Source organism: Aythya marila (genome assembly GCF_965140915.1).
Source record: "Aythya marila genome assembly, chromosome: 6".
In the NCBI taxonomy this organism is placed as follows: Eukaryota; Metazoa; Chordata; class Aves; order Anseriformes; family Anatidae; genus Aythya; species Aythya marila.
The window spans coordinates 39,351,459-39,369,144 of record NC_139047.1 but is presented as its reverse complement, the minus strand read 5'-3'; the positions used below and the strand labels follow the sequence as shown (position 1 = coordinate 39,369,144).

The following is a 17,686-nucleotide window of genomic DNA, read 5'->3' as shown; positions in this document are numbered from 1 at the left end:
TTCTAGGTTGTTTTTTGCCACCTGCCTCCTCTAATTGATATGAGTAATAAAAATTATTTTAGTTCTAATAGCAGAGTTAATGACTTTCTGTGAAATGGAGCAAAATAAAATTATCATTCAGATTCTCTTTATGCTGTATAGATAAACAATCAGTTTAGCTTTTGCTCATTCACGGAAAACCAATTTTTACTTTTTACTCGCATGAAACATTTCACTTTAAATGTATGTAATAGAAGGTTTTCGTAAGAATTTAGGACCAAGACTTCGGTGTTATGGAGATAACACATCGTATGTTTGAGGTTTGAATGCATCTCTTAACAGTATGAGGGTTTTACTTATTCTGGAGTTCTATGTACTTCAGGGTAGCAATATGTAATGGTAAAATCACTTCATTTATGCAAACAGGGTAGCAAGCTACCATGAGTATATGAGCATTTTCCCTATAATTAACTGAGGATCAATGAACAACAAATGGTTTTTAAACATGCATTTATCACCAGTTGTTTTTATCAGGAGTTCTGTGCACTTAACTGTAACAGGAGAGGTTCTAGGAGCTGTCCAATCAGCTGTTTGGAAGCAACATATAATTCATAGCATCCGAATGATTACAAAGATGCATATATTCAGTAGGATTTTTATTTTGTCACTTAAGGGAGAAAATATCCTGTGCAACTGCAATTTTACTTGACCTGTCTTTTAGTTTAATGTCCTATAGAGAAATTGATCCTTGAGAAGTTAATGTGTAAAATGTAATAGCCCAGATAATGTTTCATATTATATTGATAACCATGCAAATAAAGCTACTAAGAGCTGAATATTATGAAGATCATTTTCCATAGTAGCACTACCTAGGAGTAGATCTAATTTTTACACAGCTGGGTGGAATTTAAATTAAAACAACTGTTGTGAAAAAATTGTTGATTCCATATTCCACACACATTGTTGTGGCTGAAAATATTTCAGTGTGTTGTACCTCTACAATACTGGCAAAATTAGAAATATTGACTCTTACGTGTCCATGTAATAGAGTAGTGTATGCAGATTCTAAATTGGAATCTAAAAGAAATCGAAGTGGATCTTAGATTTGCTATTCAATGATTTTGTTCTGTTTGTGTAGTTTCTGCCTTCCTTTTACTTGAATGCAGGTTCCTTAATTTCTGTAGTAATTACTACGATTACATAAGTAGTACTTTTCAAATTCTTAGACTGTTACACTGTAAGTATAATACACGGGTTTTATTTTCTGCCCTTTTAAATCTATTGAAGGAGAAAGAACGGTTAAAGCAAGAAAAACGTGATGAAAAAAGATTAAATAAAGAACGTAAACTAGAACAACGAAGATTGGAATTGGAAATGGCAAAGGAACTAAAGAAGCCTAACGAAGATATGTGCTTAGCTGATCAGAAGGTGACTGTAATAACATAAAATGTATTTTCTTGCCTCATGTCTCTGTCTTCTGCTGTTGTGAAAATAACTATTTTTCTTGCAGTCACTCATCAAGCGTTCAAGTTTTGGTCTAGATAACAAGATAACTGTATTTAAAATCTATAAATACAGTATATGAGAAACAGTGAAGTGGTTATTGATATATTTAGTTAAAACCATTTTGTTTAAAAGTGGATTGCTTCCCAAAAACAATTTGCATGAATGCTTTAATAAAAATGCCATAGTTTCAGTTGCTTTTACAGCAGGAACATGCACTTTCTCTTAGTACGTAGGCACTAAATAGAGCTTTGCTCATATGTGCAACTCTTCTAAGCCATTATTCAAAAAAAAAAAAAAAAAATTAAAAAAAAAAAACATTAAAAATTCACTCTTCCAAGCTTCTGTGTTCTCAGTTCTTGTCCTTCAGGACTGTACTTATCTCAAGACCAAGGCCTATCTTTTCCAGAGAATTTTGGAGAATTTTCCCTTTCTGTGTCCCTGAAATATTTTTATGCCACCTTTTATGGTACTTTGGCTCAGAATACAGCCTGAGAACCTCTCCTGGCCAAAAAGTAATTATAGGAGGCCACAGACTAATTAATACTAAGTGAAAAAGTTAAATGTTAATGATGAGTTTATAAATAGTAATGATTTATGGATGGGGTGGGGAGGAGCTCTTCTATTGCCTTCACCTTCTATTGTTAATATACTGTAAGTCATGTGATCGTATCAGCCAATTTCCCTAGCTAGTAACAAAAAGTTATCCTCTGAAATATACTACTGAATCTTTAATTATTTTTCCTAACTTTTCAGCCTTTGCCAGAGCTGCCTCGCATTCCAGGCCTTGTTCTTGCTGGAAGCACATTTTCAGATTGTCTCATGGTAGTGCAGTTCTTGCGTAACTTTGGTAAAGTTCTTGGCTTTGATGTGAATACGGAAGTCCCTTCTCTGAGTATTCTTCAAGAGGGTTTGCTAAACATAGGGGACAGCATGGGAGAAGTACAAGACTTGCTTGTAAAGCTTGTCTCTGCAGCTGTTTGTGATCCAGGACTTGTTACAGGATACAAGGTAAAAAAAAAAAAAAAAAAAAAAAAAAATCTAAAAATTAAAAAAAAAAAAATCCATAGTAAAAAAAAAAACTATACTTATGAATGCATTCTGCATAGTGTACAAAAGAGTCCAGTTGGAACGTGCATTTTTTATTTATCTTGTGCCATTAATATTAGCATTATCTCTATTCTTAAAAACTTACAGGGTGAAGACATCCTAATTTGTTACTGATTCATGATTTACATTTAAGTAGTTAAAAAAAATCCCAATTGAAGTTCTTGTGGTAAAAAGCAAGCAAAATCACATCACTGTTTTATAAACAATAATATGGTCTGCAGTGAGAATAATATTTTCAAATGTGATTAATTGAAATATCTTCATTTTTAGGCTAAGACTATTCTTGGGGAGCACTTACTGAATGTTGGCATAAATCGAGATAACGTATCTGAGATTCTGCAGATATTTATGGAGGCTCATTGTGGGCAAACTGAGCTTACGGAGAGCTTGAAGACAAAAGCTTTTCAGGCACATACTCCAGCTCAGAAAGCAGCAGTTCTTGCTTTCCTTGTCAATGAGTTAGCTTGCAGTAAAAGTGTGGTCAGGTAAGATGTTTTTCAAACAGATGTATAAAAATAAAATTAGTAAATTGTTATAGTTTAAAAATGCAGTATACGCCACTTTGTTACAGGAGATTTCTTGAGGTTCTCGAAATGAAAGCTGAAATCTATTGTTACTGCTGCTTGTTTTTATGTACTTCCGATATTACAGAAGATTAGCCATTTTCTGCCAAGTTTTTTGGCTTTGTTTTTTCAAGACTTGAAGTAAAATTCACTATTCTGGGAGTAAAAAATGTGGTTGAATACAAAGAAATTTACTAGGTATTGTGGGGAACAGTGTAGAAGTGTTTTGTAAATCTTCTGTAGTACTCTTTTCCCTTTGAATTTTTTTTTAATATTTCAGTACTTTCATACATCAATACTTGAAGTCAATTTTAAGCTGAAGTAGCAGGCTTGATTTATCATGGTGTAGCAATTCAAGAAAGTGTATACTTCAGTTGTTGTTGGTAATGAATAGCATTTTATAATTAAAAAAAAGCTGTGATATACAACATTCAAAAATCCAGAAACATGCAATAAAAAGTTAGGAAATGCCAGTCTTTGGGATACCTTCACCTCCATATGCTTGCTTACTGTGATAGTCCACGACCAAATTGAGTACGTTTTTGTGTCTTGCCAATTCTGTCTATCTTGGTACAGTGTGTTGCAATAGTTAACCAGGGTTGCTCAACGAAAGAGATGCTTCATGTTTTAAAAAAAGCTGTGACATTGCAAGAGAATTGGCTAGAGCAAGTGCTGTGTAAGTACTTTTCAAGAGAGTTCACATGTATTAATTGAATTCATCACAGCAAGGAATTGTTTCACTTATGTATATTACAGATGATGAAATGTAAAACCAGATTTATAAAAATCATTCAAAAACAAGTTCAGCTTTATTTTCATAATTGAAACAAGTATAAGCTGCTAAATTGTTGATGCTGGAATTCCTCAGGTGTGGGTTTCCAGATAGTTGACTGAACTGAACCACTACTTTTGTTCTTCGATGTCTGTATTGGAAAATAGATGTTAGCTTGTAGATCACATGGATCCTAGAGAGAATACTACAGATGTATTTGTGATAATTTTGTATTCTGTGTAAGGCTAGATCCTTTGTGGTACATACAGCTGGAGGCTTCACATTGAATGGGAACTATGAAAAGAAATGTCAAATATTTTGAATGACATATTTCTGAAAGCTTACATCTAAATAAAGACTTCATGATTCATGTATAGTAGTACACTGCATGGAAATTCCAAATATTGAAACTTCCTAGATTTAAAATTATTTTGTACTTTAAGCATTTCTTCAAGGTAGCTCTTTGAGACAATGAATCTGCATAAACGCCTGTCGGAAAAAGATATGTAAGCTCAGAGTTTATGGTGTTTCCTTGACTACTTTGGATTATTTTGTCTTTGACAGTGAAATTGACAAAAACATTGATTATATGTCGAACTTAAGGAGAGATAAATGGATGGTTGAAGGCAAACTTCGGAAGTAAGTTTCATTTCCTTAAATGTTACCATGCATTGCTTTTTTGCATTCATTCAGATATCCTACTATATAGGCAATTGGTTCTTAGTACAAAATTATCTAATGCAATTACAGATTTTCCAAGAAATTAGGGACTGAGGCTCCTAATTAAGATGGATGTGAATTTAGAGTGGCCCAGCACCAGTCTTTTACCATACACTAAAGAAGCATGAGATTCACAGTGTTAGTGTCCCTCATAACTGGAACTAAGTCAAGTCCATATTGTGTTATTTTTTTTATTATTATTTTTTTTTTTTAAAGTGATTGATAAATCAAAAAAAAAATAATTGTGATTGACATTATCAAAGTTTATTTTGGACCTACCATACTTAGTAACGTTCATTCTGAAAGGCATTTTAAGAAAACATGGTTTTCATACAACAGTCACCCATTAAATTTTGCCTATTTATATTACATAATATTAATGTTTCCATTTTGTGTATGTTGCATCATTCCCTATAGTTAGATATCGTCTGTAGCATGCCAACATTGGGATATTTTAATATTTTCATTTAAGGTAAAATTGGAACATTTTAAGACTGTTCAGCATCATACCCACTGTTTTCCCATCCTACAAGACAAAATTCCATACAGCAAGCATAATGGCTTCAACTACCAGGAAGCTAGAAGGCATAAATTTCATGAATCACAGGGGGTAAAAATGCATAGCCAGCCTCTTTCTTTTTTCTTGGTCATCTCTACCTCTTACCAGGAATGGTGAATCCTGTCTTAGTCTTTGCTTTAGGTACTCGTGTTTTTAATCTTGTTTCTCCCTTTTTTCCCTTTAATGTATCTGCGAAGGAAGAAGGAAGAAGTAAAGAAGAAGGACAAGAGGGAGGTAGAGGAAAAAATAAGACCAGTAAAAATAACTCTCTACTAATACTGTAGCTACCAGTCTGCATAGGGTTAATACATTTTATCCCTTAGGACAGTCCAAATACCTTTTTCTGTCTTCATCTGTATTTCTTCTAGGAGATATAGTTTAAAAAGTGTCGCTGAAGTTCTAATGTAGACAATTATTTGTTAGTGGAATGGGACCCTTGCCTGTTCTTGTCGCCTAAGGGACTCCTTTAGTCTTTCTCTCCCTCCATCAAACTGTAAGTACTTGTAGATTTAGGATCTTCATTTTTCTCTCATGATCTTTCTTTCCTTCCCCTTCAAATAGTGGGCATAATACCCTGAAGCCCTAAGCCTCTCTTCCTTTCTACAATCATTTCTCTTTTTCTTGTGTTTTCTTCTCCTGTGTGGATGTGAAGTTTCACCAGTGCTTTTCCTACTTTAAAGTGTAAGTATCATGGGAGTACTCTGAGACTTTCTTCCTGTGCTTCTTTGAAGTCACTGGACTTGACTCATCTCTCTCATCTTTTGTTCAAAATCTTTGAATTTTTCACTTTTTTTCTGATGAACTCTCAGAAGCTTTTAAGAAGAAATTTCACTGATCAGTTAAAAACAATGCTGTCTTCTTCTGTCAGTTGGTGATTTTCATAGAATCTTACAACTGTTGTGGAGCTTCTCTGAAAAGAAACCTGTTCGTTTAAGCCTTCTGTTTGGTTTTTCTTCAGCTTCTAAGCTTAATTCTTACGTATGTTATTTTCCCCATCCATTCTAGAGCTCAGGCTAGTTTTTAAATATCCTAGTCCCAAACAGTTTTAGGAATATCTGGTCTCTCGAATACTTGTCATGTGATTGACAGATACGTGTACACTTTTTACATGCACACAAATGTCAAAACAAAAGCTCTTCATATGTGGAAAGTGTGTAGTGATGGAATAAAGGATTCTGAGGAAGGAGTTTATTTCAGCTCAGCCTGGTACTGGATTTGAGCATATGTGTTGTATAAATCATCATAGCATGATGTCCAGATTGTCTTGAAGTATATCCAAGTGGGACAAGAAGACATTCTGCTTGTGTCAGAAGGATGTTTTTACTTATGCTCCTACTGTTGTTCAGATTAGTCTATCAACTGGATATGCTGGGCATTGGGGGTGGGGAGGAGATTTGAAAAGCTATGTTGGTAAGATGTGAGACAAAACAAAAAAAAGCCCATTAGAATCCCAGGCTTCAAAAAGGAAAAAGCTGGTAGAGAGACTGTTGGTTTTTTTTCTTATGGCTATTGAACAGATTTCCTTGAGAATTAGGTTATTTATGTTCAGAAACTGAATTCTGAGCTGCCTAGACTATACTTTCTGCAGGGCTGATGGTCAGTGAGAGGTCACATCTATTGCATTCTCTTCACATTTAGGTGTGAATCTTGATGCTAATATATTTGTGAAGGTATGTCTCATCAGTTCAATTCATCTTTCTTTGTCATCTGTATTTTGTATCACAGCTACTGTCAGAAGACTATATTCCTGAGATGAACCAGGTGTTTTTACTACTAGATAATTGTAACTTCAGTGTCTTCTTTTCCATTACATGTCTTCTTGACATCTCTTTTGTAGCTTGATTGATGTAAGAGGCAATAAAAATGAAATGTGGCTTCTTGAAGGATTAGATAATACCAATTTCTTCACAAAACTTCGAAATACTGCAGAACAAGTTTTTTTACGACAACGATGCTGTTTTTAACATGCCAGTGTTATGGCATTCTCCTTGTAAGTTAATTTCTTTCCAATGAGGCCATCTCAGTTGTAAGTAATAAGGGTAAACCAAAGGCAGTGTTAGACAGGGGTAGGAATTACACCTGGAATTTGGGTAGGAGGTAGTTCTGATTTGGAAAACTTTAAGTTTTTGAGACCCCAAATGAACAGTGTTAAGAGAATGTGATACTTTTTTTTTTGTCCTTGCTATTTGTTAATATAATTATGTCATGTACAAAAATTATGGGGGAGGCTTTCAAAAGGGGAATTTTATTTCCATGATCTAGTAAACATTACAGATTAGGAAAGCGTCGGCTCAAGTCACATATCTGAGTATTTGGTGGGTCACCAGTTCTTCTCTATAGGCCAATGGACTTAGTAATTCCTTCATTGGTTACAGAAGTCCTATTAGTCTGTACGTGAGAGTTGAAGATGAAAGAGTTCTCTGAATGAAGGTTTTCCTCTTTCAGCCATATTTTTAGGTAGTAGGAGGAAAATTGTGCCACCTCTTGACAACTGTGAACATTATTTGAAGTTACGTTCTCATTGATTTTTTCCTGTGTGCTACTTTGGATGCAGACAGCTGCCTTGGGAGCTTGTACTGCTATAAAACGAGGACATCTTTGATTCATTTCTATCTTTATTTGTAGTGTCATGCAGGCTTACTTTGGTGCTTTCCAGTATTTTATCTCTATTTTTGCTTTCAGTGAAAGTAGCCTTCTTCACTTGTTCTCATTTCTTTTAGGTATATAAATGAGGGTGTTTGTTGATCATTGAACTCATCTGCCAGCTTTTTTACTGAGTTGTTTCCCAGATTATCTTCATCTAATTTGTCTCTAAAGTTGTTCAGTCACGCAGCATTCAACGTGGCTTTGTTTGATAACTTATTTCTGTGCATAGGCAGGAATTTCCAGTCCAGTTGAAGATGATTTGATGGTGTGAAGTTACCCTAGTAAATCTTTTTCTAAAATACAATAAAATAATTCAGTGGAAGACTGAGTAATGTTGATATTTGGTAAGACTAAAGCTTTTTGCACCACAGCTGAAAAAATAGTACTTGCTTCCGAAGTCACTGGAAGGCTTCAATATTTTTTTTATCCAAAATATTCTAAGTTGCTAAAAATCCATTACTGATTGCAAAATAAAATCATAAAACTTTATAAATTCTTCAGTGGATAAGCCACTACGTTAAAAACAAATCCAAAACATTTCTAAGGCAAATAGCAGTCCCCTTGATGATTTCTTGCCAACAGTCTTTTTAAAAACTGCTTCTATCAGTTGAGCAGAGACAGCTTCATTAAAATCTGTGCTGTTGAGTGCTGGCATGGTTTTATCAGCATTTTAGAAAGCTGATACATTTGTCAGTGTACATCAACTAAGAAGCCAGTACTTCTACAACACTCATTGTATTTGTAGCCACTTGCTGTATGGAATATTGTGTTGTAGGATGGGAAGAGAGAGAAGTGCGACAAGGGAAAATTACGTACTGGTAATTCTGTTTGTCGTTACCGTTCTACTTTTCCCATCCTACCTTCTTCCAACCATCTCTTATAAAATCTTTGTCTTTTCTACACGTTTATGAATCTCTTCTAAGACAGCTGCATTTTTGGTCTGCATTATAAGTGACTGGTTAGGCCTGGCTATTTATACCTCCTGCGGTTCAGCATGTTTGCCTGCTAGCTTCCTGATAGGTGGAACTATAATTTTTGCTGTGTGGAATCTTGTCTTATAGGGTTTTTATAGAAGAAGAAGGTCTACAACAACCATAATTACTGGTATGTAAGTTTCCTTTTTCTTTCATAAAAGGAAAAATGAGGGTTTGATGGAGTAATCTAGTAGTTTAGGTAGCTACTGTTTCTCAGAAGAGAAACTGTATCCAAAAACGGAAGAATCAAGGGACTGTACTGAAGTAAAATAATATATAAATTAAAAAAACAAAACAATAACAAACACACCACCAACAAAAACATAAAAATCTGAAATAATAATTAAAAAAAAAAAACTCTAACCATGCTGTTGCTATGCAAATATAAGTAATTTCATACTTCCAACTTAGGAATTTTTCTTTGGCATGCGTGGTGGGTGGTGGATGGGGCAGGTATTTTATATAATCATACTCTTAAATGCATAAAACAGGAGATAAAGACATTGAAATAGTTCTTCTAGTTGTCCTTCCTGACTTCTCAAAACCACACTTGTGTTGCATTTCCTTTAAATGGTTATGCAATACAGTAGTCCTGGGAGAAACAAATTCTGTGCAGGACTGAATAAGTTTAAGGGCTTTCTGCAGTTTGGTTGTTTTTCCTGTTGGTTAATGACGATAAACAGGTAATATAGTATCATTGTAGAACAGAAGAACTAATTTGAATATAAAATGTATGGTTCACCTTCAGTCACAAAGGAAGAAAGGTATGTTTATGCTACAAACAAGCTTCATAATTTCACTCCTTGTCATGTTTTCAAAGGCTTAGAATCATTCATGCCAAAAAAACTGGCAAAAGAGATACTACAGGAAGTGGTGACATAGGAGAGGAACAGCAGTCTTTGGAAACACCAACACCAGGCCGCAAACGCAGACGAAAGGGTGGGGACAGTGACTATGATGATGATGACGATGATGATAGTGATGATCAGGCAGATGAGGATGAGGAGGATGAAGAGGACAAAGAAGATAAGAAAGGAAAGAAGGCAGAAGTTTGTGAGGATGAGGTGGGGATTTTAAATATACTCTAACAGAATTAACTGGTAAATTAAAACTTGTTTCCTTTCTGTTTCTCTGCAACACGGTACTATTTCCCAAAAATCTTAAAATAAGAATGAAGGAAAAATAGTTTACATCCATTGTTTTTAAATTTTTTGAATAAGCTTATTTTCCAGAGTGTGTATGTATATATTGATAGCTTCTTGCTTGTTTTGACTTCATTTTAATTTTCCTGAAATCCTGCAAGATTGTACAAGATCCTGAGAGCTGCAGATTTTTTAGCAAACGTGCATAACTGAAGTTTCCATTAGTGGAAAATAAAGGTCTTTTTTAATTAACAAAATAGTAAAGAATTGTAACCTTAAACTTAACATTATCTGTTATAAAACTTGCCTGTGACTTTACTGCGTGCTTCTTCCTAACTTTTCAAAGTTAATGAGTATTGGAGAAAGTGCATTTCATTCCTCAACTTATTTGATGACAAGATGATAAAATTTTTACTAGCCAATGTCAGATGCAGGAAGGATCACTGAAATATTTTTAGTTTGTTGAGCTGAATTCTATCTACTGCAGACCAAGTGAATTTTTTGTAGAAGTGCCACAAGTCCACAAATTTCACTGTAGTATTGCATGAAAACTGATAAAGGAGACAAGCAATACCAAATACTAACTTGTAGCACTGGGTGTTGCACTTTGCCAGAAAATGATATATTTCTGATATATTTGTGTACAGTTTTTAAAGTTCACATTGAAGTTTTAAGAGTGCTGTGAACATGTCTGTTCAAAGAGTGCATGCACGTGATGCTAATGTGGGAACTCAAATCTTTGGAAACACTCTTCGTTAGAAATCCAGGTAGTTTCTAGTGTAGGAACTGTCCTTTTTGCCACTACTGAGAATTTATTACGAGTATAACTAATTTGTATGAATCAAAGAGAACACCTGAGAGATATAGCACAATGTTCTTGCAAACTTATATTTTAGAATTTAAAATAGATAATATTTACATATCTAATCTCACATTCTTCTCCTAATCTGTTTCTTTTAAATGCAATCTTACAGTTTGGTGCACTGCACATCTCACAAACAGACGTTCTAAAACACCTCGAAAATAATGATTTCCATTGCATTTGTGTTATTTGTGGTATTTCAGATGGCTTCACTCTGGTACTCTTTTACAGAGCCATGAAATAGAAGACCAGTGTCCTATGTTGCAAGTAATTTGGAGCTCCTACGATTTTTTTTTTAACTCACTGTTATCCCCAAAGTCTTTCTGGAACTAAATTAAAATTCTTGTTATGTAAATGGCAAATATATTAAACTGTGACAAGAAAGAGGGGGAAATAGGCTTATAGGCTAATAGGCTTAATCACAGGTGCGTTCCTCTTCAAAAATTAAGACAATTAATACTGGAAATGTTACAGCAGATTTGCCGTTTAAGTGACTCTGCAATTTCATGTAGACATTTAAATAAGGTGCAGGTTTGCTCTGACCAAAGACTGATAAATAAAATCTTGACAGGTTACATTATTTCATGTGTGAAAAACTCTGAAGTGAACTTGAATATCCAAAAAAATTCATAGGAAATTAGATTAAGTTCTGTAGTTTTAAGTGTTTATGCACAAAATTGAATTATCTCTTCCAGTAAAAGAATGTTTTCAACAAACGTTTGGCCACCAGCTTTCTCCTGCATATGCAGTAGTTGATGCTACTCAAAAAGACAGGTCTTTTTCCAGTTACGTTGTTCCTTGTCAAATATATTCAACATGTAAAATATTTGAACATTTTTACCCTTAGGATTTGCCTGTCACATTTGATGTCTCGTTTTCTGTTTCATCTTTTCTACTGTAACGTTAGTAAGATGGAGTTAGTATGATTTTATCATGAAATAGATTTAATATGACAGTATATTTGGTGATTATAGGATGATGGAGACCAGACAGCAAGTGTTGAAGAACTAGAGAAGCAGATTGAAAAACTGACAAAGGTGAGAGATCATCTATCTTAGTTGTAATTCAGATTTAATTGCTCAATGTCAAGAGTAGGACTATAAGCCATCACCTTCGTCACCCTCTGCCTTAATATAAATTGAACTGAGGATCAGCTTTCATTTATTAAAAATGTGCATGATGATGCTGTTTATGACATCTGAATCGTGACTTTAATCCAAAGAATGATTGTCTGTTGCAGTAGTGGATTTGACTCAAGAGAAGCTTAGAAAGCTGTCATTGATACCTGTGCACATCTTAAATCTTTGTTAGCCATACGTAACTTCTGATTTTAGACAGTGATCGTAAAGCTTTGTGTACAAGAAGCAATGATATTTTTCATTATGCAAATGACTGCAGGTCTCATTTCTTCCTATAGTTAAGCTAATTGCTACAGCTATGTTCCAAACCAATAGAGAGAGCTATCTTTGCTTCAGGTTTTTAAAGAAATAAAATATATATAGAAGAAATAATGGAATAGAAAGAGAAACATAAATTTTGAAGAAAAAGTGTTGTAGATTGGGCTACTCATGGACCATGTTTTTTATTAACAAATTTATTCTTTCTATCAGAAAACATGATGTTTAAAGCTTTGTCTGCTGGCTTCTCTCATGTGCCAAATTGCAAAAAAATAGCAGTCCAGAATTACACCTGACTTCCAACAGTGTTAATTTAGTGGAGAAAAAAAGTGAATGAATGAACTGAAATTCTTCTTGTCTTCCCTCATAGAACTGTTTGAATATTCTTTAATGAACCAGTTAAAATATCTCATTAGTTTCCCATCAGTGGCTGCAGTATCACAGCCTGGTTGACTATGTTCAAGTGCTCTGTATTTACTGTTGCTTAATTGATTGGATTTCAGTTGTTCTTGAGCAATGTTGACATTGATCCTTTTGTTGTGTGAGTTTGTGTTTAAAAGTCAGGCCCTAGTGTTAAAAAAATGTGTTTTTATAGGAAAGCTGATAAACGTAAGGTGAATCAGAATATGATTGCCTTTTTTAAAGGCATCTCTATAAGTAAAATAATGAAGGCAGCAATTGCGATTAGAATATCGCATAGCACACAAAAAGATCTTCTCTAAAAGAGCCTACTTACGTGACTCCTGAATTTCTGTTCAGTCTGACAGGAGATGTTTTGTTGTAAAAGTTGTTGATGCTTTGTGTTGTGTGTTGGTTTTTTATCTATTCAATTACGATGATTTCCTTTTTTTAAAACAGCAACAAAGCCAGTATAGAAAGAAATTATTTGAAGCTTCACACTGTTTGCGTTCAATGATGTTTGGTCAAGATCGTTACAGGCGCCGGTATTGGATTCTGCCCCAGTGTGGTGGTATTTTTGTAGAAGGCATGGAAAGTGGTGAAGGTAAGAAGCATTAAAGAAAAATGTCATGTCAGGGCATACCTTGTCAAGACATGCTACCAGTCTCTGTAGGCAATATTTTTGTGTAGTGAAGTCTTTAGACTTTACCTACAACCAGAGGCTAAAGAGGTAACTGTCAGTAAACCTCTTGGACTCATTTTGCGCTTTCTGATGCTACCTTCCTGGTTGTGAGACAGTTAATATTTATTTGAAAATGAGGATTAATCATTAGTCAATAAAGTTTTCATATATACATACTTTTTTTTTTTCTTTTTTTCTTTCTGAATTGTTTTCTCCCAGGCACTAAGTAATAAGATGAGGAGAAATGGACTCAAGTTGTGCCAGGGGAGGTTTAGGTTGGATATTAGGAGAATTTTCTTTACTGAAAGGGTTGTGAAGTATTGGAATAGACTGCCCTGGTTGTAATCGCCATCACAGGAGGTCTTCAAGAAATGCATAACTTCAAGAAATGTAGAACCTAGCATGGTTTAGTGGTGGACTGTTCAGTACGAGGTTAAAAGTTGGGCTATATATAGTCTTAGAGGTCTTTTCCAACTGAATGATTCCGCGATTGTAGTTATTTCTCTGTGGCAGTGAACTCTGCATATGAAAGCTACGACAACCACGGAATATGTGGATATTAATTTCTTTCTATCATTTTCAGTAGTGTTTTTTTTTTGGTACAAATACGGAGAATATTCTGTGTTTAAAGATTCGATATGTATCTGTGTTCTGGTTTGGTTTGGACAGAGTTAATTTTCTTCATAGTAGCTCAGATGGTGATATGTTTTGGATTTGTAATGAAAGTAGTGCTGATAACACCAATGTTTTAGTTCTTGCTAAGCACTGATGACACAGTTAAGGCCTATTCTGTTTCTCAAGCTGCCTGCCAGTAAGTTAGGTGGTACACAAGAAGCTGGGAGGGGACACAGCCAGAACAGCTGACCCCAAACCCTAACAGGCCGAAGGCATATTCCATATCATATGATATAATTCTCAGCAATAAAAGGGGGGGGGGGGGGGGGGAGGGGGGAAATGACGGGGGGGAGTTGGTGTGGGGACTGCCATTGTTTGAGGACTGGCTGGGCATCTGTCAGCTGGTGGTGAGCAATCACATTATTTCCTTTGTTTGTTTAGTTTGTTTGTTTCTTTTCCTTATTAAACTGTTTTTATCTTATCCCACAACTTCTCTAACTTTTGCCTTTCCAATTTAATTCTCTTCTTCCCTGCACTGGGGGAAGCAAAATGAGTGAATGTTTGTGTGGTACTTAACTGCACAGCAGGTGCCAAAGAGAACTTGCTTGTGCTTTGGTATTCGCTTCCTTGGGTAAAGTGAGAAATGATTTCCTTTAAAGAAGGGGGGAAAAAAAAAATTGCAATCTAGCATGCAGGGAGGTAAAAAATAAATCATTGCTTATATAACAAAGTTGATAAAAATGGTTAAATTATTTGGTCTGTTGTATTTCATATGTGTTCTTTGTACAATTTTAGGTCTAGAAGAAATTGCAAAAGAAAAAGAGAAGTTAAAAAAAGTAGAAAGCATTCATATCAAAGAAGAGGTATTTGAGACCTCTGAAGAAAAATTACACTGTTTAAATACAACTCACTGTGAGCGAAAGGAAGATCTGAAAGAAAAGGACAACACCAATTTATTTTTACAAAAGCCAGGATCATTTTCAAAACTGAGCAAACTCTTAGAGGTAGCAAAAATGCCACCTGAATCTGACATTATTTCCCAAAAACCTACTGGCAGTGCAGCAAATGGATGCACGTTATCCTATCAGAGTACATCCCAAAACTCTCTGTGCAGTCTTCAGCCCAGTGTATCACAAAGTGGCAACGAGAAGTCTGATTCTAACAATCTTTTCAGTCCTATTCCAAGTGGGACAGGAAAGTTTTACAATTCTCCACTAATTCCAAGTGATCAGTTGTTAAAGACTCTTACTGAAAAGAGCAGACAGTGGTTCAGCCTTTTACCGAGAATACCCTGTGATGACATGTCAGTCACCCATATAGATACACCAGCTACTACAACTTCCCTTACTCCTCAATCACATCCATCATCAAAGTCCCCTTCACCTGTTCCGTCACCTCTTCTGGGCTCAACATCTGCACAGAGTCCAGCAGGATTAAGTCCTTTTGCATTGCCACCACTGCAGGTAAGTAAACACTTATGTTTTAAGTAGTGTGAATTTGCTTTGTTTGTTTTGCAGAATTTCTGTTGAAATGAATTATTTCACAAAAGTGGTACTATGTCTTCATTTCTTTTCTTTTTTCTTGTTTCTAAATGTTAATAGGTAGTTCTATGTTACAGATGTTTTTTGATACTAGAAGTTTTTTACTAAAAAAAAAATAAGTTGAGGTAAACCAATGTCTGATATTTTGTGTGTATATTTCAGAAATTTGATTTTGGTTTTAGGGATTGGCCATGGTATTAAATGAAAAACAGATTTCAGAAATTTGACCCTGCCCACTTCAAAAGCTGTTCTTCCTGAAACGTTCACAGGATCCTAATAAGAATTATTACATTACTGTAATGTATTTTTTTTTTTCCTAAACTACTCAAAGTACTGAGTAAAGGCCTCCTTTATGTTTTGATTACTGCTTATGAATTAGCATCCTGATCATAAAGCAGGTTTCTGGATAATACTGAAAAATACCGGTTGTGATTGTGTTAAAAATATTTTCTGTGTAGCAGATGAAGAGTGGACTACCTATAATGGGACTTCAGTTTTGTGGATGGTCTACAGGAGTTCTTACTTCAAATGTTCCATTTTCATCTCCTTTACCTGCTATTGGATCAGGGTTGGGATTATCAGAAGGAAATGGTAACCCATTCCTGACATCTAGCGTTCCTACAAGTAAAAGTGAATCACCAGCACTACAGACTGAAAAAATAGCTTCTGCTCCCTGTACAGCAGTGGATGTAGCCAAGCCGGTAGATTACCCAAACCCAAAACCCATACCAGAAGGTAAGTATGATCAATTAAATGGAATCGTCTGAACGATAATTTCTAGTGCTACTGTGCTGTTAAAGTTTATTTTTTATAATTTCCGTACTGGATTTCTCTAATCTGATTATTATCACATTAAAAACACCTGTAAAGTATATAAATACTTATATATCTACTTCTCTTGATTTAGAAATGCAGTATGGGTGGTGGAGGATTACCGATCCCGAGGAACTAAAATCTTTGCATAAAGTGCTGCATCTCAGGGGAATAAGAGAAAAGGCCTTACAAAAGCAAATACAGAAACACATGGATTATATCACTATGGCCTGCATGAAAAATAAGGATGGTATGTAACTGGTATTTATATTCCATATGATGTTGGGGTCCCAGATAAGAAGACTTGCAGAGAATTCTCCAAGATGTGTTTAGATACAGAGGCAGAGTGGCAGCCAGAAAAAATGTAAAGGTCTCATTATAGATGCCTTTTTAACAGCCTTGTTCTGGAAAGTTCCAGTGTTGGGGAAATTCCATTTAATATAAATTCCTCTAGTGGCCTAAGTGCTGGTAATCATTTCAAGCTTTTTTTTTTTTTTTTTTTTTTGTCTCTGTAACAATATACCTCAGCCTTCGCTTACCCTTGTCTTTAAATTGCAAGCTTGACAACGTGCTGAAGTTGGTTGTCAGATTGGGTATTTTAAGTCATGCACTTTTATAACAGTTCTTCAACATTTAATTGGACTGAGAGGTAAATCAGTTTGAATTTACTCAGGGGAAATTATGATAATAATTTAATAAAATATGATTCTCAAATGCAGTTGCAATTATTGATATCAATGAAAATGAAGATAACCAGGTAACTCAAGATGTTGTGGAAAACTGGTCAGTAGAAGAACAAGCAATGGAGATGGATCTGGCTATTCTTCAGCAGGTGGAAGATCTGGAGAGGAGAGTTGCATCAGCTAGTTTGCAAGTTAAGGTAAAACGAACTTTTAGTAAAATGTCTCATTAAAATAACATTACTGAAGTGGCAAGAATTTAAAGTAGGTAGTAGCAATCCTTTTATTGTTGGTAAGTGCCTTCTCATTCATCTGTAATTGCAAGTAAAATCCGCTGCAGCAGTGTCATGGATATTTGCATTTCAGACATTTCGTTGCAGTTAAATCTTCAGCTGAAGAAGATGGGTCAGAGTCGCTACCACTGCAGAGTGTTCTTTGACAGTGTCCCTTTTATGATAACCTTTTCTGAATGCCAAGATTTCATTGCATTTAGATCATTTTAATTATAATGGGTTTTGCCACTGTTCTGTCTGTTTTGGGGTTATTGTTGCTGTTATTGATTTCAGAAAAGCCTGCAAATACATCATAATACCTTGCCTGAGTATTGTAGAGTCATGGAGAATGCAATAAATGGGTTGTTAGTGTAAAAGAGTTAAGAATTGACTGGCTGTCATTACAACTTGGAATTTTTCCAGTGTTGATGACACCAGACTGAGTATGTTTGGTAGA

The 17,686-nt window shown here is 35.0% G+C and overlaps 1 protein-coding gene across 17 annotated transcripts in view; it reads left to right on the top strand.

Annotated features, from left to right (window-relative positions):
- BAZ2B (bromodomain adjacent to zinc finger domain 2B) overlaps positions 1-17,686 on the top strand; it is a 126,387-nt gene that overhangs the window by 100,290 nt on the left and 8,411 nt on the right. For 11 of the 17 annotated variants that reach the window (XM_082763194.1, XM_082763199.1, XM_082763201.1 and 8 more), the window contains 11 exons: positions 1,267-1,407; positions 2,239-2,493; positions 2,863-3,077; positions 4,492-4,566; positions 9,647-9,890; positions 11,805-11,867; positions 13,086-13,230; positions 14,719-15,386; positions 15,923-16,199; positions 16,372-16,527; positions 16,997-17,157. In XM_082763194.1, coding sequence (XP_082619320.1) covers positions 1,267-1,407; positions 2,239-2,493; positions 2,863-3,077; positions 4,492-4,566; positions 9,647-9,890; positions 11,805-11,867; positions 13,086-13,230; positions 14,719-15,386; positions 15,923-16,199; positions 16,372-16,527; positions 16,997-17,157 — 2,400 coding nt within the window. The remainder of the gene's footprint in view (positions 1-1,266; positions 1,408-2,238; positions 2,494-2,862; positions 3,078-4,491; positions 4,567-9,646; positions 9,891-11,804; positions 11,868-13,085; positions 13,231-14,718; positions 15,387-15,922; positions 16,200-16,371; positions 16,528-16,996; positions 17,158-17,686) is intronic. The other 6 variants (XM_082763192.1, XM_082763187.1, XM_082763188.1 and 3 more) reach the window with 1 other exon arrangement.